The following is a 27,189-nucleotide window of genomic DNA, read 5'->3' on the forward strand; positions in this document are numbered from 1 at the left end:
TTGGTTTCACTGAGTTCATAAAAGCCCGATCTATCAAAATATAAAATAAATGAATCCGCTTGATACAGTAAATGGCATAATAAAAAAAAATGCAAGAATTATGGTGAGGTTTTGCCCGCCGCGACAGTGCAGTAAAATGGAAAAAATGGCGATCAAAATATTGTATCTACCCCAAAACAGTAAAACTGTCAGCAACATTAGTTTTACCATATAGTGAACACGGTAAAAAAAAAACCCCGAAAACCATTGTGGGATTACACTTTTTTCACTGTTTTTCCACATTTCCAGTTTTCCAGTACAATATATGGTAAAACTAATGGTGTCAATCAAAAGTACAACTCGCCCCACAGAAAATGCGCCCTGAAAATAAACCATCATATCAGTTTTGTGCAGTCGTCTTAGTCAATAAATGAAAGGATTTACCTTCTCTGTGTTGGTATATACAGTACAACAGTTGAAGGACTTCTTTGTATGTGTGAAGGAGGACGTTATGCTGATCTAACAGTAGATGGCGATGTTGTGTAAAGTTTCCTTACTCACTGTTGTGAGTCTTTTGTTCTTTTTTGGTTTTGCTTTCTCTTCCTGATACGATCCTGTATGATTGTAAATATCTTTACCTCATACTCTCAAAAGTAAAGCGCTTGTTATCCCATGCAATCTGCTCTGTGAACTTTCTTCTGCAACTGAGAAGCTAGAAGCTGTGCAACATTCTGCACAAATTAAATTTGTTTTCATTAAATATGGCTTAAGTAGTGTTTTTGCATCTAATTCTTATTTTTTATTGTTTTGCAGATGACCCTGGAGAATATTCCCCATGTGTCTATGACAATGTCGTGTTTAGTCGCATATTCCAGATACTGTATAGGAATGAAGACATTGATATTAATGACGCCATGATATTCAAGGTGCACTTATTCCTGGACGGAGAGAGGGTTGGTATTTCATCATTATGTGTTATAAGAGGAAAGACCAAAAACATGGAGAACAAAGCAAATGATATATGGTACATAGAGATTGCATCTGCTGATAATTGCTAATATAGTACTGTTTTCTATTAATAAAAATACAAAACTAAATACTGCTACTATATGTAAAAGAATATAACTACTATAATCCTTCTCTGTGTACAAGAATATAACTACTATAATACTGCCCCTATGTACAAGAATATTGCTACTATAATACTGCTCCTATGTACAAGAATATTGCTACTATAATACTGCTCCTATGTACAAGAATATAACTACTATAATACTGCCTCTATGTACAAGAATATAACTACTATAATACTGCCCCTATGTACAAGAATATTGCTACTATAATACTGCTCCTATGTACAAGAATATAACTACTATAATACTGCTCCTACAGTGCCTACAAGTAGTATTCAACCCCCTGCAGATTTAGCAGGTTTGATAAGATGCAAATAAGTTAGAGCCTGCAAACTTCAAACGAGCAGGATTTATTAACAGATGCATAAATCTTACAAACCAACAAGTTATGTTGCTCAGTTAAATTTTAATAAATTTTCAACATAAAAGTGTGGGTCAATTATTATTCAACCCCTAGGTTTAATATTTTGTGGAATAACCCTTGTTTGCAATTACAGCTAATAATCGTCTTTTATAAGACCTGATCAGGCCGGCACAGGTCTCTGGAGTTATCTTGGCCCACTCCTCCATGCAGATCTTCTCCAAGTTATCTAGGTTCTTTGGGTGTCTCATGTGGACTTTAATCTTGAGCTCCTTCCACAAGTTTTCAATTGGGTTAAGGTCAGGAGACTGACTAGGCCACTGCAACACCTTGATTTTTTTCCCTCTTGAACCAGGCCTTGGTTTTCTTGGCTGTGTGCTTTGGGTTGTTGTCTTGTTGGAAGATGAAATTACGACCCATCTTAAGATCCTTGATGGAGGAGCGGAGGTTCTTGGCCAAAATTCTCCAGGTAGGCTGTGCTATCCATCTTCCCATGGATGCGGACCAGATGGCCAGGCCCCTTGGCTGAGAAACAGCCCCACAGCATGATGCTGCCACCACCATGCTTAACTGTAGGGATGGTATTCTTGGGGTCGTATGCAGTGCCATCCAGTCTCCAAACGTCACGTGTGTGGTTGGCACCAAAGATCTCGATCTTGGTCTCATCAGACCAGAGAACCTTAAACCAGTCTGTCTCAGAGTCCTCCAAGTGATCATGAGCAAACTGTAGACGAGCCTTGACATGACGCTTTGAAAGTAAAGGTACCTTACGGGCTCGTCTAGAACGGAGACCATTGCGGTGGAGTACGTTACTTATGGTATTGACTGAAACCAATGTCCCCACTGCCATGAGATCTTCCCGGAGCTCCTTCCTTGTTGTCCTTGGGTTAGCCTTGACTCTTCGGACAAGCCTGGCCTCGGCACGGGTGGAAACTTTCAAAGGCTGTCCAGGCCGTGGAAGGCTAGCAGTAGTTCCATAAGCCTTCCACTTCCGGATGATGCTCCCAACAGTGGAGACAGGTAGGCCCAACTCCTTGGAAAGGGTTTTGTACCCCTTGCCAGCCTTGTGACCCTCCACGATCTTGTCTCTGATGGCCTTGGAATGCTCCTTTGTCTTTCCCATGTTGACCATGTATGAGTGCTGTTCACAAGTTTGGGGAGGGTCTTAATTAGTCAGAAAAGGCTGGAAAAAGAGATAATTAATCCAAACATGTGAAGCTCATTGTTCTTTGTGCCTGAAATACTTCTTAATACTTTAGGGGAACCAAACAGAATTCTTGTGGTTTGAGGAGTTGAATAATAAATGACCCTCTGAATAAACTTTTCACAATTTAAAAAAAAAAAAATAAAAAAAGAAATAACATTCTTTTTTGCTGCATTTCACACTTCCAGGCTGATCTACAGTCCAAATGTCACAATGCCAAGTTATTCCGAATGTGTAAACCTGCTAAATCTGCAGGGGGTTGAATACTACTTGTAGGCACTGTATGTACAAGAATCTAACTACTATGATATTGCCCCTATGTACAAGAATATTGCTACTATAATACTGCTCCTATGTACAAGAATATAACTACTATAATACTGCCCTGTATGTACAAGAATATAACTACTGTAATACTGCCTCCTATGTACAAGAATATAACTACTATAATACTGCCGCTATGTACAAGAATATAACTACTATAATACTGCTCCTATGTACAAGAATATAACTACTATAATACTGCCCCTATGTACAAGAATATAACTACTATAATACTGCCCCTATGTACAAGAATATAACTACTATAATACTGCCCCTATGTACAAGAATATAACTGCTAAAATACAGCCCCCTATGTACAAGAATATAACTACTATAATACTGCCACCTATGTACAAGAATATAACTGCTATAATACTGCCCCCTATGTACAAGAATATACAAGAATATAACTACTATAATACTGCCTCCTATATACAAGAAAATAACTAATATAATACTGCCCATATGTACAAGAATATAACTACTATAATACTGCCCCTATGTACAAGAATATAACTACTATAATACTGCCCCTATGTACAAGAATATAACTACAATAATACTGCCACCTATGTACAAGAATATAACTGCTATAATACTGCTCCCTATGTACAAGAATATAACTACTATAATACTGCCTCCTATATACAAGAATATAACTACTATAATACTGCCCATATGTACAAGAATATAACTACAATAATACTGCCACCTATGTACAAGAATATAACTGCTATAATACTGCCCCCTATGTACAAGAATATAACTACTATAATACTGCCTCTATATACAAGAATATAACAACTATAAACTGATCCTATGTACAAGAATATAACTACTATAATACTGCCCCTATGTACAAGAATATAACTACTATAATACTGCCCCTATGTACAAGAATATAACTACTATAATACTGCTCTTATGTACAAGAATATAACAACTATAAACTGATCCTATGTACAAGAATATAACTACTATAATACTGCCCCTATGTACAAGAATATTGCTACTATAATACTGCTCCTATGTACAAGAATATAACTACTATAATACTGACCCCTATGTACAAGAATATTGCTACTATAATACTGCCCCTATGTACAAGAATATAACTACTATAATACTGCTCCTATGTACAAGAATATAACTACTATAATACTGACCCCTATGTACAAGAATATAACAACTATAATACTGCCCCCTATGTACAAGAATATAACCATTATAATACTGCCGCTATGTACAAGAATATAACTACTATAATTCTGCCCCTATGTACAAGAATATAACCATTATAATACTGCCCCCATGTACAAGAATATAACTACTATAATACTGCCCCTATGTACAAGAATATAACTACTATAATACTGCTCCTATGTACAAGAATATAACTACTATAATAATGCCCCTATATACAAGAATATAACTACTAAAATAATGCCTCCTATGTACAAGAATATAACTACAATAATACTGCTCCTATGTACAACAATATAACTACTATAATACTGCTCTTATGTACAAGAATATAACTACTATAATACTGCTCCTATATACAAGAATATAACTACTATAATACTGCCCCTATGTACAAGAATATAACTACTATAATACTGCCACCTATATACAAGAATATAACTACTATAATACTGCCCCTATGTACAAGAATATAACTACTATAATACTGCCATCTATATACAAGAATATAACTACTATAATACTGCCCCTGTGTACAAGAATATAACTGCTATAATACTACCCCTATGTACAAGAATATAACAACTATAAACTGATCCTATGTACAAGTATATAACTACTATAATACTGCCCCTATGTACAAGAATATAACTACTATAATACTGTCCCTATGTACAAGAATATAACTACTATAATACTGCTCCTATGTACAAGAATATACAGTTAGGTCCAGAAATCTTTGGCCAGTGACACAATTTTGGCGAGTTGGGCTCTGCATGCCACCACATTGGATTTGAAATGAAACCTCTACAACAGAATTCAAGTGCAGATTGTAACGTTTAATTTGAAGGTTTGAACAAAAATATCTGATAGAAATTGTAGGAATTGTACACATTTCTCTACAAACACTCCACATTTTAGGAGGTCAACAGTAATTGGACAAATAAACCAAACCCAAAAAAAATATTTTTATTTTCAATATTTTGTTGCGAATCCTTTGGAGGCAATCACTGCCTTAAGTCTGGAACCCATGGACATCACCAAACGCTGGGTTTCCTCCTTCTTAATGCTTTGCCAGGCCTTTACAGCCGCAGCCTTCAGGTCTTGCTTGTTTGTGGGTCTTTCCATCTTAAGTCTGGATTTGAGCAAGTGAAATGCATGCTCAATTGGGTTAAGATCTGGTGATTGACTTGGCCATTGCAGAATGTTCCACTTTTTTGCACTCATGAACTCCTGGGTAGCTTTGGCTGTATGCTTGGGGTCATTGTCCATCTGTACTATGAAGCGCCGTCCGATCAACTTTGCGGCATTTAGCTGAATCTGGGCTGAAAGTATATCCCGGTACACTTCAGAATTCATCCGGCTACTCTTGTCTGCTGTTATGTCATCAATAAACACAAGTGACCCAGTGCCATTGAAAGCCATGCATGCCCATGCAATCACGTTGCCTCCACCATGTTTTACAGAGGATGTGGTGTGCCTTGGATCATGTGCCGTTCCCTTTCTTCTCCAGTCTTTTTTCTTCCCATCATTCTGGTACAGGTTGATCTTGGTCTCATCTGTCCATAGAATACTTTTCCAGAACTGAGCTGGCTTCATGAGGTGTTTCTCAGCAAATTTAACTCTGGCCTGTCTATTTTTGGAATTGATGAATGGTTTGCATCTAGATGTGAACCCTTTGTATTTACTTTCATGGAGTCTTCTCTTTACTGTTGACTTAGAGACAAATACACCTACTTCACTGAGAGTGTTCTGGACTTCAGTTGATGTTGTGAACGGGTTCTTCTTCACCAAAGAAAGTATGCGGCGATCATCCACCACTGTTGTCATCCGTGGACGCCCAGGCCTTTTTGAGTTCCCAAGCTCACCAGTCAATTCCTTTTTTCTCAGAATGTACCCGACTGTTGATTTTGCTACTCCAAGCATGTCTGCTATCTCTCTGATGGATTTTTTCTTTTTTTTCAGCCTCAGGATGTTCTGCTTCACCTCAATTGAGAGTTCCTTAGACCGCATGTTGTCTGGTCACAGCAACAGCTTCCAAATGCAAAACCACACACCTGTAATCAACCCCAGACCTTTTAACTACTTCATTGATTACAGGTTAACGAGGGAGACGCCTTCAGAGTTAATTGCAGCCCTTAGAGTCCCTTGTCCAATTACTTTTGGTCCCTTGAAAAAGAGGAGGCTATGCATTACAGAGCTATGATTCCTAAACCCTTTCTCCGATTTGGATGTGAAAACTCTCATATTGCAGCTGGGAGTGTGCACTTTCAGCCCATATTATATATATCATTGTATTTCTGAACATGTTTTTGTAAACAGCTAAAATAACAAAACTTGTGTCACTGTCCAAATATTTCTGGACCTAACTGTAACTACTATAATACTGCCCCCTATGTACAAGAATATAACTACTATAATACTGCCCCTATGTACAAGAATATAACTACTATAATACTGCCCCTATGTACAAGAATAAAACTACTATAATACTGCCCCTGTGTACAAGAATAAAACTACTATAATACTGCCCCCTATGTACAAGAATATAACTACTATAATACTGCCACCTATGTACAAGAATATAACTGCTATAATACTGCCCCCTATGTACAAGAATATAACTACTATAATACTGCCTCCTATATACAAGAATATAACTGCTATAATACTGCCCCCTATGTACAAGAATATAACTACTATAATACTGCCTCCTATATACAAGAATATAACTACTATAATACTGCACATATGTAAAAGAATATAACTACAATAATACTGCCACCTATGTACAAGAATATAACTGCTATAATACTGCCACCTATGTACAAGAATATAACTGCTATAATACTGCCCCTATGTACAAGAATATAACTACTATAATACTGCCCATATGTAAAAGAATATAACTACAATAATACTGCCACCTATGTACAAGAATATAACTGCTATAATACTGCCCCTATATACAAGAATTTAACTACTATAATACTGCCCATATGTAAAAGAATATAACTACAATAATACTGCCACCTATGTACAAGAATATAACTACTATAATACTGCCTCTATGTACAAGAATATAACTACTATAATACTGCTTCTATGTACAAGAATATAACTACTATAATACTGCGCCCTATGTACAAGAATATAACTACTATAATACTGCTCCTATGTACAGGAATATAACTACTATAATACTGCTCCTATGTACAAGAATATAACTACTATAATACTGCCCTTATGTACAAGAATATAACTACTATGATATTGCCCCTATGTACAAGAATATTGCTACTATAATACTGCTCCTATGTACAAGAATATAACTACTATAATACTGCCCTGTATGTACAAGAATATAACTACTGTAATACTGCCCCCTATGTACAAGAATATAACTATTATAATACTGCCCCTATGTACAAGAATATAACTACTATAATACTGCCCCTATGTACAAGACTATAACTACTATAATACTGCTCCTATGTACAAGAATATAACTACTATAATAATGCCCCTATATACAAGAATATAACTACTAATATACTGCCCCTATGTACAAGAATATAACTACTATAATACTGCCCCCCTATGTACAAGAATATAACTATTATAATACTGCCCCTATGTACAAGAATATAACTACAATAATACTGCCCCCCTATGTACAAGAATATAACTATTATAATACTGCCCCTATGTACAAGAATATAACTACTATAATACTGCCACCTATGTACAAGAATATAACTGCTATAATACTGCCCCCTATGTACAAGAATATAACTACTATAATACTGCTCCTATGTACAAGAATAAAACTACTATAATACTGCCCCCTATGTACAAGAATAAAACTACTATAATACTGTCCCCTATGTACAACAATATAACTACTATATTACTGCCCCTATGTACAAGAATATAACTACTATAATACTGCCCCTATGTACAAGAATAAAACTACTATAATACTGCCCCCTATGTACAAGAATATAACTACTATAATACTGCCCCTATGTGCAAGAATATAACTACTATAATACTACTCCCTATATATTAGAATATAACTACTATAATACTGCTCCTATATACAAGAATATAACTACTATAATACTGCCCCTATGTACAAGAATTTAACTACTATAATATTGCCCCTATATACAAGAATATAACTACTATTATACTGCTCCTATATACAAGAATTTAACTACTATAATACTGCCCCTATGTACAAGAATATAACTACTATTATACTGCCTCCTATGTACAAGAATATAACTACTATAATACTGCCCCTTATGTACAAGAATATAACTACTATAATACTGCCCCTATATACAAGAATATAACTACTATAATACTGCCCCTATGTACAAGAATAAAACTACTATAATACTGCCCCTATATACAAGAATAAAACTACTATAATACTGCCCCCTATGTACAAGAATAAAACTACTATAATACTGCCCCCTATGTACAACAATATAACTACTATAATACTACTAATGCTACTAATGCTACTAATGCTACTCACAAAGATGGCCACACACTGGACCTCATCTTCACTCGCCTCTGTTCCCTATCTAACCTCTCTAACTTGCCCCTCCCCCTGTCTGACCACAACCTACTCACATTCTCTTCCCTCTCTTCTCCAAGTATGCAACCCCCCTCCACAAATTTTCACACCCTCGCAGAAATATCAAACACATTGATTTACACGCCCTTTCTCAGTCCTTTCTCCCCCTCACAGACATTGCATTTCTACATGATGCAGATGCCGCTGCAACTTTATACAACACTACAATCTCTGCAGCTCTCGAATCAGCTGCCCCCCTCACACACACCAAAACCCGCACAATCAACAGGCAACCCTGGCACACAAGGCAGACTAAAGAACTAAGACGGGCCTCCAGAATTGCTGAGCGCAGATGGAAGAGGTCTCATTCCACTGAGCACTTCATTGCATATAAAGAATCCCTCACCACTTTCAAGTCCACACTCACTGCTGCAAAACAAACCTACTTCTCATCCCTCATATCTTCTCTCTCTCACAACCCTAAACAGCTATTCAACACTTTCAATTCTCTCCTCCGTCCTCCGGCACCACCTCCCTCTCCTCTCCTCTCAGCTGAAGACTTTGCCTCTTTCTTCAAGCGGAAGATTGACAACATAAGAGCAAGCTTTGGCCCACAATCCCCACAGCCCCTCATCATAGCTACTCACCCCTCTTCCTCCAAATCCAGCTTCTCCACCATGACAGAAAACTATCTCTCCACTCTACTCTCAAGATCACATCTAACCACCTGCGCACTGGACCCGCTCCCATCGCACCTCATCACCAACATCACTGCAGTCCTCATCCCAGCCCTAACCCATCTCTTCAACCTATCACTAACAAGTGGTGTATTCCCCTCATGCTTTAAACATGCCTCTATTACACCCATCCTCAAAAAGCCCTCCCTTGACCCATCCTCTGTGTCAAACTATCGCCCCATATCCCTTCTCCCCTACGCCTCAAAACTACTGGAACTGCATGTCCATCTTGAATTGTCCTCATGCCTCTCCTCCTGCTCCCTCTTTGACCGGCTTCAATCTGGCTTCCGACCTCATCACTCCACTGAAACTGCCCTAACCAAAGTCACCAATGATCTACTAACCGCCAAAGCCAAGCGACACTACTCTATCCTCCTCCTCCTGGACCTGTCCTCTGCCTTCGACACAGTAGACCATTCCCTCCTACTACAGATTCTCTCATCTCTGGGCATCACAGACTTGGCCCTATCTTGGATCTCCTCATACCTAACCGACCGAACTTTCAGCGTCTCCCATTCTCACACCACTTCCTCATCTCGCCCCCTATCTGTCGGTGTCCCTCAAGGCTCAGTTCTTGGACCCCTGCTGTTCTCCATCTACACCTTCGGCCTGGGACAGCTCATAGAGTCCCACGGCTTCCAGTATTATCTCTATGCCGATGACACACAGATCTACCTCTCTGGACCTGACATTACCTCTCTACTAACCAAAATACCACAATGTCTCTCTGCTATTTCATCCTTCTTCTCTGCACGATTCCTAAAACTTAACATGGACAAAACAGAGTTCATTGTCTTTCCTCCTCCTCACTCATCTCCTCCAACAAGCCTTTCCATCAAACTCGATGGTTGCTCACTCACCCCAGTCTCACAAGCTCGTTGCCTTGGAGTGACCCTCGACTCTGCTCTATCCTTCAAGCCACACATCCAAGCCCTCTTCAACTCATGCCGATTACAACTCAAAAATATCTCCCGGATCCGTGCTTTCCTTAACCAAGAATCTGCAAAAACATTAGTGCATGCCCTCATCATCTCCCGCCTCGACTACTGCAACCTCCTGCTCTCTGGCCTACCTTCCAACACTCTTGCACCCCTCCAATCTATCCTAAACTCTGCAGCCCGCTTAATCCACCTCTCCCCTCGCTACTCCCCAGCCTTGCCACTCTGCCAATCCCTTCACTGGCTTCCCATCGCCCAACGACTCCAGTTAAAAACATTAACCATGACATACAAAGCCATGCACAACCTCCTCCTCCCTACATCTGTGGCCTAGTCTCCCGGTACCTACCTGCACGCAACCTTAGATCCTCACAAGATCTCCTTCTCTGCTCCTCTCTTATCTCCTCTTCCCACAATCGTGTACAAGATTTCTCCCGCGCATCCCCCATACTCTGGAACGCTCTACCTCAGCACATCAGACTCTCCACTACCGTGGAAAGCTTCAAGAGGAACCTCAAGACCCACCTCTTCCAACAAGCCTACAACCTACAATAGCCCTCAGTCCAGTAGACCACTGCGCAACCAGCTCTGTCCTTACCTATTGTACCATCACCCATTCCCTGTAGACTGTGAGCCCTCGCGGGCAGGGTCCTCTCTCCTCCTATACCAGTCTGTCTTGTACTGTTAATGATTGTTGTACGTATACCCTCTTTCACTTGTAAAGCGCCATGGAATAAATGGCGCTATAATAATAAATAATAATAATAATAATAATAATAATAATACTGCCCCTATGTACAAGAATATAACTACTATAATACTGCCCCTATGTACAAGAATAAAACTACTATAATACTGCCCCCTATATACAAGAATATAACTACTATAATACTGCCCCTATGTGCAAGAATATAACTACTATAATACTACTCCCTATATATAAGAATATAACTACTATAATACTGCTCCTATGTACAAGAATATAACTACTATAATACTGCTCCTATGTACAAGAATATAACTGCTATAATACTACCCATATGTACAAGAATATAACTACTATAATACTGCCCCCTATGTACAAGAATATAACTACTATAATACTGCCCCTATGTACAAGAATATAACTACTATAATACTGCCCCCTATGCACAAGAATATAACTACTATAGTACTGCCCCTATGTACAAGAATAAAACTACTATAATACTGCCCCCTATGTACAAGAATATAACTACTATAATACTGCCCCTATGTGCAAGAATATAACTACTATAATACTACTCCCTATATATAAGAATATAACTACTATAATACTGCTCCTATGTACAAGAATAAAACTACTATAATACTGCCCCCTATGTACAAGAATATAACTACTGTAATACTGCCCCTTTGTGCAAGAATATAACTATTATAATACTACTCCCTATATATAAGAATATAACTACTATAATACTGCTCCTATATACAAGAATATAACTACTATAATACTGCTCCTATGTACAAGAATATAACTGCTATAATACTACCCATATGTACAAGAATATAACTACTATAATACTGCCCCCTATGTACAAGAATATAACTACTATAATACTGCTCCTATGTACAAGAATATAACTACTATAATACTGCTCCTATGTACAAGAATATAACTGCTATAATACTGCCCCTATGTACAAGAATATAACTACTATAATACTGCTCCTATGTACAAGAATATAACTACTATAATACTGCCCCTATGTGCAAGAATATAACTACTATAATACTGCTCCTATGTACAAGAATATAACTACTATAATACTACCCATATGTACAAGAATATAACTACTATAATACTGCCCCCTATGTACAAGAATATAACTACTATAATACTGCTCCTATATACAAGAATATAACTACTATAATACTGCTCCTATGTACAAGAATATAACTACTATAATACTGCCCCTATGTACAAGAATATACCTACTATAATACTGCCCCTATGTACAAGAATATAACTACTATAATACTGCTCCTATGTACAAGAATATAACTACTATAATACTGCCCCTATGTACAAGAATATAACTACTATAATACTGCCTCCTATGTACAAGAATATAACTGCTATAATACTGGATCTATAAGTTATCACCTGTGCACCTGAGAACCCCTTTAATAAGTGACATATACAGAAATATTCCTTTAAGCTTTACAGAGTGCACAGCTTAGTAATGTACTGTGTCTGTGTGCAGTGATCACCCAGTGGATCCCGGGATGATCATGCAGATCTGTTACTCTCTCATTTGCTCTTTCTTCTTGTCTTAGGTGGAAGATGCTTTGAGTGAAGTGGATTTTCAGCTGAAGTTGGATCTGCACTTTACAGACAGCGAGCAGCAGTGAGTAATAGAGACCGCTCATCTGCAGTGAGTGGTGCACAGTGAAGCTGTGCCGTCCCGGGGGTGAAAATATTAGGGGTGTCGATGTTGCCAGTGCACCATTTAGAGCGTGGGCCTTTGGGTTGTTTGCTTGTGTAAAGGGGACATCGCAGATGACCTGCCAAATGGGTTATTAGATTTTTTTATGTATGGTGCTGTTATGTGATTAATGTTAATTATGGTTTTGCTTCATTTGTGCACTGTATGGCGGTATTTATTTATTGTGTGGTTCTGCTATTGAACACTATTTCATTTTTGCAGAGTATCGCGGTCGCACTGCTTAGCATTGATATGCAGTTTATAGCTCTGAATGTGACTAATGTATTGGACTGTTATTTATGCACTGTATGACTGTATTTATTTAACTATTGTGTAATTCTGCAGTTGAAGAGTAGATTATTTTTGCAGAGTATAGCGGTGGCACTTTTTAGGTTTGCTATGCAGTTTATAACTCTCTGAAAGTGACCAATGTATTGGACTATTTGTGCATTGTATGGTGGTATTTATTTAATTATTGTGTGGTGCTGCTGTTGATCACTATATTATTGTTGCAGATTATAGCGGTGGCACTATTTAGCGTTGTTATGCAATTTATAAGTCTCTGAAAGTGACCAATGTATTGGACTATAATTTATGCACTGTATGGCAGTATTTATTTAGTTATTTTGTGGTGCTGCTATTGAACGTAGCTTATTTTCGACAGAGTATAGCGGTAGAACTGTTTAGCGTTTTTATGTAGTTTATAACTCTCTGAAAGTGACCAATGTATTGGGCTATTATTTATGCACTGTATGGCGGTATTTTAATAAAAATTGTAGTGTACAGTTTTTTTTATTTTTGCAGAGCATAGCGATGGTACTTATAATTAATTTGTATGTAGTTTATAACTCTTTGAAAGTGATCAATGTATTGGCTGTTATTTAAGCACTGTATGGCGATATTTATTTAGTTATTTTGAGGTGCTGCTATTGAGCGTAGTTTATTTTCGCAGAGTATAGCGGTGGCACTGTTTTAGCATTTTTATGTAGTTTATAACTATCTGAAAGTGACCAATGTATTGAACTATTATTTATGCACTGTATGGCGGTATTTATTTATAATTGTAAAGAGTTTGTAGTGGACAGTATTTCATTTTTGCAGAGTTTAGTGGCGACACTATATTGCATAATTTTAGGCAATTGTCCAAAAGTGACAAATGAATGGCACCAATATAAGGTGTTACATCGAGTAGCAGACAGTGTAAGGCGGTCGTTCATACGGGGACAAGACCCTATTCCAAAAATCTGAAGTTTTGGGAATTTGGACTATATAGGTATCAACAGAAACCAGTATAATGATTCCCATCTGTTCGGTTTAACCAGTGAGAACATCTCTTTCAGGCTCAAAGACATCTCCGCCGTCCCCCTGATCAGCAGCCGCACTTTAGGTCTTCATTTCCACCCAAGAAGAGGTTTGCACCACCATGTCCCTGTCATGTTCGACTATTTCCACTTGTCGGTGATCTCTGTAACTGTGCACGCTTCACTGCTAGCCTTACATCAGCCGCTTACAAGGTAAAACATGCCCAACCAACAGCTGCCGCTCCCCGGTGTGCGCGCGGGTCTGTAACATAGAAGAAAGCACTAAGATGTTCTACAAAACTCCCCGGTGCCGGAAAGAAGTCACCGATAGAGAGGGTTCACTGTGTGGGATAGACAAGTATGACCGAGATGGGAGAAAGGCAGGAGCCAGCTCTAGAGGAGAAAAGAAAGATGAAAAGATAAGAAAGATAGAAATGAAGGAAGGCAGGAGCCAGGTATAGAGGAGAAAAGAAAGACAGATAAAAAGATAAGAAAGATAGAAATGAAGGAAGGCAGGAGCCAAGTATAGAGGAGAAAAGAAAGATGAAAAGATAAGAAAGATAGAAATGAAGGAAGGCAGGAGCCAGGTATAGAGGAGAAAAGAAAGACAGATAAAAAGATAAGAAAGATAGAAATGAAGGAAGGCAGGAGCCAGCTATAGAGGAGAAAAGAAAGAGATGAAAAGATAAGAAAGATAGAAATGAAGGAAGGCAGGAGCCAGCTATAGAGGAGAAAAGAAAGAGATGAAAAGATAAGAAAGATAGAAATGAAGGAAGGCAGGAGCCAGGTATAGAGGAGAAAAGAAAGAGATGAAAAGATAAGAAAGATAAAAATGAAGGAAGGCAGGAGCCAGCTATAGAGGAGAAAAGAAAGATAAAAAGATAAGAAAGATAGAAATGAAGGAAGGCAGGAGCCAAGTATAGAGGAGAAAAGAAAGAGATAAAAAGATAAGAAAGATAGAAATGAAGGAAGGCAGGAGCCAGCTATAGAGGAGAAAAGAAAGAGATGAAAAGATAAGAAAGATAGAAATGAAGGAAGGCAGGAGCCAGCTATAGAGGAGAAAAGAAAGAGATGAAAAGATAAGAAAGATAGAAATGAAGGGAGGATGGGAGGAAGGCAGGAGCCAGCTATAGTGGAGAAAAGAAAGAAATAAAAAGATAAGAAATATAGGAATGAAGGCAGGATGGAAGAAAGGCAGGAGCCAGGTATAGAGGAGAAAAGAAAGACAGATGAAAAGATAAGAAAGATAGAAATGAAGGGAGGATGGAAGGAAGGCAGGAGCCAGCTATAGAGGAGAAAAGAAAGACAGATAAAAAGATAAGAAATATAGAAATGAAGGGAGGATGGAAGGAAGGCAGGAGCCAGCTATAGAGGAGAAAAGAAAAACAGATGAAAAGATAAGAAAGATAGAAATGAAGGGAGGATGGGAGGAAGGCAGGAGCCAGCTATAGAGGAGAAAACAAAGACAGACAGATAAAAAGATAAGGAAGATAGGAATGGAATAAAAAAAAGTAAAAGAAACAAAGAAATAGAAAAAAAAGGGAAAGGAAAGAAGTGAAATTAAGAAAGAAAGAAAACTAAAGTAAAACAAGATAGCAAAAAAAGAAAGCGAGAAGAAAGAGAAAAAAAGAGATAGAGAGAAAGACAGGATAAAAGAAAGATAGAAAGAAAAAAGATAAAGTGGAGAGAGGAAGAAAGAGAAATGCAGACCTAAAGGGAAAGAAAAGAAAAAAAAATAAAGTAAGAAAAGGAGAAAAAAAAAAGAAAAGAAAGACAAGACAAGGAAGGCATAGAGAAAGAAAGAAGGAAAGAAAGAAAGAAAGAATAAGAAAAAAAGAAAAAAAATGTGGATCAAAAAACCAAGGGAAAGAAAAAAGAAAGTAGGACATTGAGAAAAAAAGAAAGTAAGAGATCGAGAAAGAAAGAAAAAAGAAAGTAGGGAATCTAGAAAGAAAGAAAAAAGAAAGTAAGGAATCAAAAAAGGGAAAGAAAAAACACAGTAGGTAATTGAGAAAGGGAAAGAAAAAGCAAGTAGGAAATCAAGAAAGAAAGAAACAAGAAAGTAGAAAATTGAGAAATGAAAAGAAAAAAAAGTAGGAAATCGAGAAAGGGAAAGAAAAAAGAAAGTAGAAAGTCAAGGAAAGAAAAAAGAAAGTAGAAAATTGAGAAAGAGAACGAAAAAAGAAAGTAGGAAATCAAGAAAGAAAGAAAAAAGTAGGAAATCAAGAAAAAAAGAAAGTAGGAGATCGAGAAAGGAAGAAAAAAGAAAGTAGGTAATTGAGAAAGGGAAAGAAAAAGCAAGTAGCAAATCGAGAAAGAAAGAAAAAAGAAAGTAGGAAATCGAGAAAGAAAAAAAAGTAGGGAATCGAGAAAGGGAAAGGAAAAAGAAAGTAGGATGTCAAAAAAGAAACAAAAAAGAAAGTAGGAGATCTAGAAAGGGAACGAAAAAAATAAGTAGGAAATCAAGAAAGGGAAAGAAAAAAGAAAGTAGAGATCGAGAAAGGAAAAGAAAAAAAAAGTAGGAAATCGAGAAAAGGGAAAGAAAAAAGAAAGTAGAAAGTCAAGGAAAGAAAAAAGAAAGTAGAAAATTGAGAAAGAGAAAGAAAAAAGTAGAAAATTGAGGAAAAAAAGAAAGTAGGAGATCGAGAAACAAAGAAAAAAGAAAGTAGGTAATTGAGAAAAAGAAAGAAAAAGCAAGTAGGAAATCGAGAAAGAAAGAAAAAGGAAAGTAGGAAATCGATAAAGAAAGAAAAAAGAAAGTAGGAAATCGAGAAAGGGAAAGTAAAAAGAAAGTAGGGAATCGAGAAAGGGAAAGGATAAAGAAAGTAGGAAAGCTAGAAAGAAACAAAAAAAAAGTAGGAAATCTAGAAAGGGAAAGAAAAAAGAAAGTAGGAAATCAAGAAAGGGAAAGAAAAAAGAAAGTGGAGATCGAGAAAGGAAAAAAAAATGAAAGTAGGAAATCAAGAAAAGGGAAAGAAAAAAAGAAAGTAGAAAGTCAAGGAAAGAAAAAAGAAAGTAGGAAATCAAGAAAGAAAGAAAAAAGTAGGAAATCGAGAAAAAAAGAAAGTAGGAGATCGAGAAAGAAAAAAGAAAGTAGGTAATTGAGAAAGGGAAAGAAAAAGAAAGTAGGAAATCGAGAAAAAAAGAAAAAAGAAAGTAGGAAATCGAGAAAGGGAAAGTAAAAAGAAAGTAGGAAATCTAGAAAGAAAGAAAAAAGAAAGTAGAGATCGAGAAAGGAAAAGAAAAAAGAAAGTAGAAAATCAAGAAAGGGAAAGAAAAAAGAAAGAGATCGAGAAAGGAAAAGAAAAAAGAAAGTAGAAAATCAAGAAAGGGAAAGAAAAAAGAAAGTAGAAAGTCAAAAAAGAAAGAAAAAAGAAAGTAGAAAATTGAGAAAGAGAAAGAAAAAAGTCAAAAATTGAGAAAGGGAAAGAACAAAAAGTTAGAAAAAAAAGATAGAAAAAAAGTAGGAAATCGAGAAAGAAAGGAAAAAGAAAGATTGGCTGGATGGACATATTTTAGGTCCTTCTAGATTTGTATCTTGCAGTTTAATAACATTTTACATTTTATAATATTCATTATAAAAATCTATTCGTATGTAGATTTTTAGCATTTCTTCTATTTATGTTTTTCAGTTTTATCCGACCGGTGAAAGGTTCCTGGTTGGGAAAAAGTAGTCCGGACCTGGGGATGGAACAGACGAGTGTTTCCCTGGAGAATCTGGTGTTTGGGGCAGCGTACTGTAAGCCGGCGCCCTCTGAGGTATGGGATAAACTCCTGGATGTACTTACTTTAACAATATGACAAAAGAAGAAAACATTCCCAATAAATAATTAAACATACAAATGATATAAAGGTATCCGGTATCAATTCTTTGCAGTAGTCCTTACTTTTGTTGGAAAGTTCTGTGGATCAGCGCCTCAATATAAATCTACAGTAGATGGAGTCTTTTCAGGCGTTTACACTGTATTATTTGGTGGAACAGGTTGACGTTTAATTTACTCTACAATTTTGGTTTCATCTTACACCAAAAACAAAGTGGGAGATTTAGTCTAAAACTTGTGTATGGTGGAGCAAATTGTGCCCCAATGACTTTGGCGCCTCCTTGTTGGTCCATCTGTCAGAATTTGAACTCTACTTGTGCCATGAGCAGCGGTAGATTTGCGCTATAATTGACACCAATATTTTAGAATATATGTTTGATTGTTGTTGTAGTTGTCTATTTAAGGGGTTAAATGGGTTGTTCCTTTTTTCAACAAACTTATGTCCGTAGGTTATTTGTAAAAAATGAGGGCTTTATTTACCCTCCATGCATCCTTCTATGTGCCTTTGCTGCCCCAGTCTCTGTGGTTTGGCTGCAGCAATGGTTAAAGAATGACAATGCTGCAGCCAATCACTGAGCTCAGCTCCCCTGCTGATGTAGACTGGATGAGCTACTGAGCTCCGTGATCAGCAGCAGCGCTGTCAATATGATGTCACTTTTGCAGCCAAACATAGAGTGAGGCAATGAAGGAGACACATCTCTGGATGCAGAATGTTATGGTCATGTTGCGGCTCATAAAGGGGTAAAGGCAACACACAACAGTGCAGCTGACCTTGCCGCTTCCAGTACAGACTAGCGAACCCGCTGTGCAGTCCCTAACGGTTTCTGCGTGAGTTGAAATAGTCTTGATCACAAACAGAACTGTGGCAACTCTGACCTATTCTACCTGATCGGCCGTCGTTCACTTTGCGTTCCTCCTAAAGAACTGGAGGGCAGAGAAGAGCAAATTACCTAAAGAAGGGAAGGAGTGCTGAAGTAGAAAGTCATCCCAGAGTGAGTAAGACAAACATCAAAATACAAAATACAGGAAAAGGGGAAAATTGCTAAAGAATATGCCGCCTACTTAGGCCGACTTTTGAGAGTGAACAGATGATTTCCCGGCGGCTGGCTAATGAGAGCGATCAGCTGATCGCTCACAGCAGTTGACCGCCGAGAATGTGTGCGGACGGCAGAGTGCGGGGTGGGTGGAGCCGAGCGGGGCCATGTGTGCGGGTGGCGGAGTGCGGGGTGGGTGGAGCCGAGCGGGGCTATGTGTGCGGACGGCGGAGTGCGGGGTGGGTGGAGCTGAGCGGGGCCATGTGTGCGGACGGCGGAGTGCGGGGTGGGTGGAGCCGAGCGGGGCCATGTGTGCGGGCGGCGGAGTACGAGGTGGGTAGAGCCGAGCGGGGCCATGTGTGCGGGCGGCGGAGTGCGAGGTGGGTGGACCCGAGCGGGGCCATGTGGCGCTGAGGACGTCAGTGCCGGGGACTGCATGGCTGGGGACAGGTGAGTGTGAGTGTGAGTGTGTGTGTGTGTGTGTGTACATGCCGAGTGCAGGAGGGGGCGGAGCCGAGCGGGGAAGTGTCGGCTCCCTGCACACGTAGCCAGGGTAAATATCGGGTAAGTAAGCAAAGGACTTTGCTTGGTTACCCGATATTTACCTTTGTTACGTGTGCAGGGAACCAGAGAGAGCATGCGCAGCAAAATCCTACGGATTACGCTGCTCAAAAACGTTACAAGCTGCGTTTCTTTCGCCCGGCAGTCAGTCATTCCACGACTGATCAGTCGGGCGGAGGATGCAACGCAGCGTCATCAATCACAATCCGCCGCTCATGCAAGTCTATGGGAACAACGGAATCCGCCAAATGGATTTCGTTGTTTACCACAGCCGCGGATTGGGACTGATACAAACTGACGGAAATGTGAACATAGCCCTACTAATAACAGACATAACATATGTGCAGAGCGGAAAACATAAATATCAGAGAGATGTATACTAGCTGGTCTTCAACTGACTGGCCAAAACTAACAGCAATATGGCTGGACTTCAAGATGAGAATATCACCAGCAGGAGGAAAGTATTTAAAGCCGCACCCGAAAGGTGATTGGGCAGACAAACGAGTAAATTAATACACCTGCTACCCTAATAGAACTAAAGCAAGGATAACAGAATCTAAACAACTGAAGAAAAGATTAATCAGTTTTGGTACAACAGACTGAGAAGTCGATGACACAGGGTTCGAATCCAGACACATGACACAGGGAAGACCAGTTAAGCTCTGGTTTTCAAATATCTCAGAATACAGAGAATAGTTTGTTGAAAAGAGAGAATCCCTTTAATTATAATAATTTATCTGACAGTCAATATTTGGTCCTTTTTTATTCATTTGCTTTCTTTTTTTTATTTATCAAGTATATAATAAATTACTAATGCTCCCATCTGTGCCTTTCAAAAATATGCACCAGTATGCAGCTCTGGATGGGATACTGTTGTGAATACATTTGAATTAGATTCCAGTTTGGGTCTCTCTCTTGTGGCCAGTGCTGGTAGTGAAGTTGGCTTGTAGAATAGAAACCAGACAGCTGGGGAGGATTGGCAATCAGGGTGTTCTGATTGGGCCTATATAACTGAGTAGTATTCTCTTGTTCCTTGCCAGTGCTCAATATATCTCCTGTGTGCTAAGGACATTCTGAAACCAGCACTTTTCTCTATGTCTACCAGAACTCTTCTCAGATAAGTTGCTCTTTGTAGCTCTGCTTATGGTTTCCACTTTCTTGTTATTTTGCCTATGTGGAGTTCTTGGTGGAGTTGGATCATTCCCTGCTGGGAATGTCTGTGTACCTTGCTCCATGTTCTGCTATGTATTGTGTTTTGGCATGCTTGGTACAAAATTCAGTCCCTCCTCTATATCAGTGTTTTTCTTGGATCCCAGTATCACCAGAGTGCTGATATAGCGGGGGGAGAGTCTGTGTAGGGTCAATATTTTTCCATGTCAGGAGTGCTGGTATTTACTAGGGTTTATATGGTTGCAGTCAGTGATCTTTCCTATCCTTTCCTATGCAGATAGTTTGGGCCTCATCTTTTCTGCATCTGTTCTCTAGCTACGTATTGTGTTTTGTTATATCACCGTAGTCTTTACATGTGGGGGGCTAGCTATATCTTTGGGGAGTACTCTGAGGCAGATTAGCTTTTCTAATATTTCTCTCTGTAAGAATATTTTTTTCTCCGGCTGTGTCGAGGCGACCAGGTCATCGTAGGCTCGTCCCATGTCTACTTTTAGTTGTGTGTCAGTATTAGGTTTGCAGTCCGTTAAGGTTCCAGCCACTCTGGTTAATTTTTGGGTTTCCGAGTCTTTGTCCTTTTTCTGATCCTCCTTGGTCACTGAATCATAACAAGATACATTGTAGCAAATTTGTAGAGAGATTTGTGTAGCTGCTGATGTGTTTAGTAGAGATGAGCGAACCGGTCGCGGTTCGGCTCGAGGTTGGTTCGCCGAACGGACCTCCCGTTCGAGTTCGGTTCGTCGAACGTTCGACGAACCGAACTCGAACTGCATAGGAAACAATGGCAGGCAATCACAAACACAGAAAAACACCTAGAAAACACCCTCAAAGGTGTCCTAAAGGTGACAAACAACTCAAACACATTGGAAAGTGACAAGGACATATACTCATGCGAAAACAAAACAGCTGGACAAGGAAAAAGAGGAGGACACACAGATATAGGCATGGCACGCCCTTCTAAAATCATGTAAAACACCGCAAGGTGACTCCAAGCGGAGTCTCCATTTTTTCCAAAAATTGGGCCACACACACACCCACCCCTTCAGTGGCAGCAGTTGTGCCCCAGTTGTACACTTCACAGCTACATTTGCATCAAGCACATTCAAAAATACGCCATTCTTATCCATCCCCAGGATGACACCGGGGTAGGTAGCAAAGTCTTTGCTGACCCATGACTTGTTCATCTTGGCTTATTTTAAAAACAATGTAAGCAAGGGTTACTCCAAGCGGAGTCTCCCTTTTTTCCAAAAATTGGGCCACACAGACACCCACCCCATCAGTGGCAGCACTTGGGCCCTAGTTGCAAACAGGATGTTTTGATTTGCATCAAGCACATTCAAAAATACGCCATTCTTATCCGTCCCCAGGATGACACCGGGGTAGGTAGCAAAGTCTTTCCTGATCCCAGCTCTGTTCATCTTGGCTTCTGTTAAAAACACATCAAGCAAGGGTTACTCCAAGCGGAGTCTCCCTTTTTTTCCAAAAATTGGGCCACACAGACACCCACCCCATCAGTGGCAGCACTTGGGCCCTAGTTGCAAACAGGATGTTTTGATTTGCATCAAGCACATTCAAAAATACGCCATTCTTATCCGTCCCCAGGATGACACCGGGGTAGGTAGCAAAGTCTTTCCTGATCCCAGCTCTGTTCATCTTGGCTTCTTTTAAAAACACATCAAGCAAGGGTTACTCCAAGCGGAGTCTCCCTTTTTTTCCAAAAATTGGGCCACACAGACACCCACCCCATCAGTGGCAGCACTTGGGCCCTAGTTGCAAACAGGATGTTTTGATTTGCATCAAGCACATTCAAAAATACGCCATTCTTATCCGTCCCCAGGATGACACCGGGGTAGGTAGCAAAGTCTTTGCTGATCCCAGCTCTGTTCATCTTGGCTTCTTTTAAAAACACATCAAGCAAGGGTTACTCCAAGCGGAGTCTCCCTTTTTTTCCAAAAATTGGGCCACACAGACACCCACCCCATCAGTGGCAGCACTTGGGCCCTAGTTGCAAACAGGATGTTTTGATTTGCATCAAGCACATTCAAAAATACGCCATTCTTATCCGTCCCCAGGATGACACCGGGGTAGGTAGCAAAGTCTTTGCTGATCCCAGCTCTGTTCATCTTGGCTTCTTTTAAAAACACATCAAGCAAGGGTTACTCCAAGCGGAGTCTCCCTTTTTTTCCAAAAATTGGGCCACACAGACACCCACCCCATCAGTGGCAGCACTTGGGCCCTAGTTGCAAACAGGATGTTTTGATTTGCATCAAGCACATTCCAAATCCACAAGCATTTACTCTCCCCAGGATGACACAGGGGTAGTAAATTCCTTCTGGATCCATGACTTGTTCATTTTGATGAACGTCAGTCTGTCCACATTGTCACTGGACAGACGCGTGCGCTTATCTGTCAGCACACACCCAGCAGCACTGAATACACGTTCAGAGACAACGCTGGCAGCTGGACACGACAAAATCTCCAAGGCGTAACTGGAGAGCTCTGGCCATTTTTCTATGTTTGAAGCCCAAAAGGAGCAAGGCTCCAGTTGCACAGTCATGGCATCGATGTTCATTTGGAGATACTCCTGTATCATCCTCTCCAGCCGTTGAGTATGTGTCAGACTTGTTGTCTCTGGTGGCCTTGCAAAAGAGGGTCTAAAAAAATTATGAAAAGATTCCATAAAATTGCTGTTACCGGCACCAGATACGGTCCTACTGGTACGGGTAGACTGGTGAAGATGACGAGACCGTCCCATGTTTGTCAAGTTACAACTGGGAGATTCCCTCCCTGCACCTGCACGGTTGTTTGGTGGAAAAGCCGAGCTAAGATCGAGTAACAGCTTCTGCTGATACTCCTGCATACGTGCGTCCCTTTCTATGGCTGGAATTATGTCACAAAATTTGGACTTGTACCGGGGATCTAATAGTGTGGCAATCCAGTAGTCATCATCACTTCTAATTTTGACAATACGACTGTCATGTTGGAGGTAGTGCAACAAAAAGGCACTCATGTGTCTTGCGCAGCCATGCGGACCAAGTCCACGCTGTGTTTGTGGCATAGAGGTGCTACCCGTTCTTTCTTCCTCTGACATCTCCCCCCAACCTCTTTCAACTGAAATTTGACCAAGGTCTCCCTCATCCGCTGAGTCTTCCATGTCCATGGACAGTTCGTCCTCCATTTCTTCATGTTCTCCTGCACCTTGCTCAACATTTCGCCTGCTACTATGCGCCCTTGTCGATCCCTGTTCCCCATGGTCCCATGCCTGCTGCGTTGGTGATGATGAACGTCTGGACCTTGGTGATGTTGTTGTCCCTTGCACATATGAATCCTCCTGTAGTTCCTCCCCTTCATGTTGTCCCACCCCCTGACTCCGAATAGTGTTTAGCGTGTGCTCCAGCATGTAAATGACTGGAATCGTCATGCTGATAATGGCATTGTCAGAGCTAAACATATTCGTCGCCATGTCGAAACTGTGCAGAAGGGTGCATAGGTCCTTGATCTGAGACCACTCCATCAGGGTGATCTGCCCCACCTCTGCATCTCGTTGGCCCAGGCTATACGTCATGACGTATTGCACCAGGGCTCTGCGGTGCTGCCACAGTCGCTGTAACATGTGGAGAGTTGAATTCCAGCGTGTCGCCACATCGCATTTCAGGCGATGAACCGGCAGGCCGAAAGACTTCTGTAGCGATGCAAGTCGCTCAGCTGCGGCGCTTGAACGCCGGAAGTGAGCAGACAGTTTTCGTGCCCTGTTCAGAAGGCCATCTAGGCCGGGATAGTGTGTTAAAAATTGCTGCACGACAAGGTTCAACACGTGAGCCATACAAGGTACGTGTGTCACCTTGCCCAGGCGAAGGGCCGCACCCAGGTTTGCAGCATTGTCGCACACGGCCTTACCAGGCTGCAGGTTGAGTGGAGACAACCATTTATTAAACTCGGACCGCAGAACTGACCACAACTCCTCAGCTGTGTGACTCTTATTACCAAGACATGTCAAGCTAAAGACCGCCTGATGCCGTTGCGCTCGGCTGCCAGCATAGTAATGAGGCGTGCGTGATTCCTTCTGCGCAGTGAGAACGCTGGTGGCCTGACCAGGCAGGCTTGGGGCGGAGGTGGAGGACCCAGATGAGGTGGAGGATGCAGAAGCTGTGGCGGAACTTGGACAGACAGAGGATTGACACACAAGTCGTGGGGACGGCAAGACTTGTGCAGCAGACCCTTCACCATCTATCACCATAGTTACCCAGTGCCCAGTCAGCGACATGTAACGTCCCTGTCCATGCTTACTGGTCCAAGTATCGGTGGTGAAATGCACCCGTTCACACACAGAGTTTCTCAAGGAAGCGGTGATGTTGTGTGCGACATGCTGGTGTAGCGCGGGCACACCTTTCTTAGAGAAGTAGTGGCGACTAGGCATCTGGTACTGGGGCACAGCGACAGACATAAGGTCTCTAAAATCCTGTGTGTCCACTAGGCGGAAAGGCAGCATTTCGGTAGCCAACAGCTTACAGAGGGATAGAGTCAACCTCTTAGCTTTGTCATGGGTCGGAGGAAGTGGCCTTTTATTTGACCACATCTGAGGGACAGAGATCTGGCTGCTGTGTGTAGACGGTGTTGAGTAGGGTGTCCCTGGAAAAATGCAGGTTTGTGAGGAAAGTGCAGGCGGAGACATGATGTTGCCTTCATCCAACGTTGGTGCTATCGATGTCTGAGAGAGCTGTACACACTCACTTGTTTCCCCTTCCAAACCAACTGACGACCTTACAAGCAAACTGCCTGTTGCGGTTACAGTGGTGGAAGTTTTGCGTGGAAAAACAGGTGTGACAGCTGTCCCCACAGTCCTAGAAGATGAAGAGCGCGCGGATGCACTGGAAGGGGCGGGCGGTGGATGGTTCGCTCCGCTAGCCGGCATTGCAGCACGGTGAGCTTCCCACCGGGACTTATGATATTTATTCATGTGACGATTCATGGAAGAAGTTGTCAAACTGCTGAGGTTTTGACCTCTACTAACAGAATCATGACAAATGTTACATATCACATGAGTTGGGCGATCTTTTTCGATGTGAAAAAAGGCCCAGGCTAGGCAAGGCTTAGAGGCCATGCGACCTGTTGATCCACCCCGAATAATGCTCATAGGCAGAGTGGTGGCTGAGGATGCAGTTGTAGACGTGCTACCAGTGCTCCGACTCTGTCCAGGAAGGCGCAAGGTAACTTCGTCGTCGGTTGCATCCTCCTCCACCGCCTCTGTTGACCTCCTCGAGTGCCTGACTGGGGGTTGACAGTAGGTGGGATCTAGAACGTCATCATCAATTGTTGTGTTCGCACTCCCCTCCCCCTCAGACCGAGCCTCTTCTTGCCCTGACCGAATATTTAAGTTGTCATCCCAATCGGGTATCTGCGTCTCATCTTCATCAGTATGTTCCTCATTGTCTATAACCACAGGTGTTACAGTTTGTGACAAAGGGTCAACATTATGCTCAGAAACTTGGTCCTCACGGCCTGAATCTGAGTCACAAAGGTTCTGGGCATCACTGCAGACCATTTCCTGTTCTGTACTCACTGTAGCTTGGGAGCAGACCTCTGATTCCCAGGCTATAGTGTGACTGAACAGCTCTGCAGACTCAGCCATCTCAGTTCCACCATACTGTGCAGGGCTGATGGAGACTTCAGAGCTGGGAGAAATCAAGTGTGATTGGGATGACAACTCAGAGGAATGGTGTTTTTTGGATGCGGTACTTGAAGTGGCTGAGAGGGCACTTGTTGGACCACTTGAGATCCATTCAAGCATTTTCCTTTTTTGCCCATCATCTACCTTTGTTCCTCTTGTTCGTGTCCGTAAAAAAGGGAGCACATCGGATTGTCCACAATAAGTAGTAGACATCTTACTTTTGCTAGTAGATGGTCTATCTTCAGCAGATGATAATGGAGCTTTGGCACCTTCCCCACTGACAAAACCTTTTTTGCCTTTTCCACCACGCCTCTTCCCCTTTCCACCAGCATCTGTCATTTTGCCACTCATGTTGATTGCGACAAGATTGTGGACTGAAAATGTGGTAGTAAGAATTGAGAGGTGGTGAAGATTGCAGTGGTGGTCTAGCTTTATTAACAGCAGAATAATAAAGAATAAATATCCCTGACAATGTAACTTAGTTATAATTAGTTGGAGTGTGCAACGCAGGCAGACGTGCTGCAAATGTCTTGGCACTAGTGGGACTATAGCAAAGTCCAATAGCCACGTATAGGATGCCACTAGGTACACTGAGTGTGTGCTAGTATAATGGCTTAGTTATAATTAGTTGGAGTGTGCAACGCAGGCAGACGTGCTGCAAATGTCTTGGCACTAGTGGGACTATAGCAATGTCCAATA

The 27,189-nt window shown here is 40.7% G+C and overlaps 1 protein-coding gene across 2 annotated transcripts in view; it reads left to right on the plus strand.

Moving 5' to 3' along the window:
* FAM135B (family with sequence similarity 135 member B) overlaps window positions 1–27,189 on the plus strand; it is a 307,425-nt gene that overhangs the window by 212,108 nt on the left and 68,128 nt on the right. For both annotated transcript variants that reach the window (XM_075352841.1, XM_075352842.1), the window contains exons 4-7: window positions 793–932; window positions 12,790–12,860; window positions 14,279–14,452; window positions 17,872–17,998. In XM_075352841.1, the coding sequence (XP_075208956.1) occupies window positions 793–932; window positions 12,790–12,860; window positions 14,279–14,452; window positions 17,872–17,998 (512 nt within the window). The remainder of the gene's footprint in view (window positions 1–792; window positions 933–12,789; window positions 12,861–14,278; window positions 14,453–17,871; window positions 17,999–27,189) is intronic.

The sequence above is a fragment of the Anomaloglossus baeobatrachus genome, chromosome 6 (genome assembly GCF_048569485.1).
Source record: "Anomaloglossus baeobatrachus isolate aAnoBae1 chromosome 6, aAnoBae1.hap1, whole genome shotgun sequence".
Taxonomy (NCBI): Eukaryota; Metazoa; Chordata; class Amphibia; order Anura; family Aromobatidae; genus Anomaloglossus; species Anomaloglossus baeobatrachus.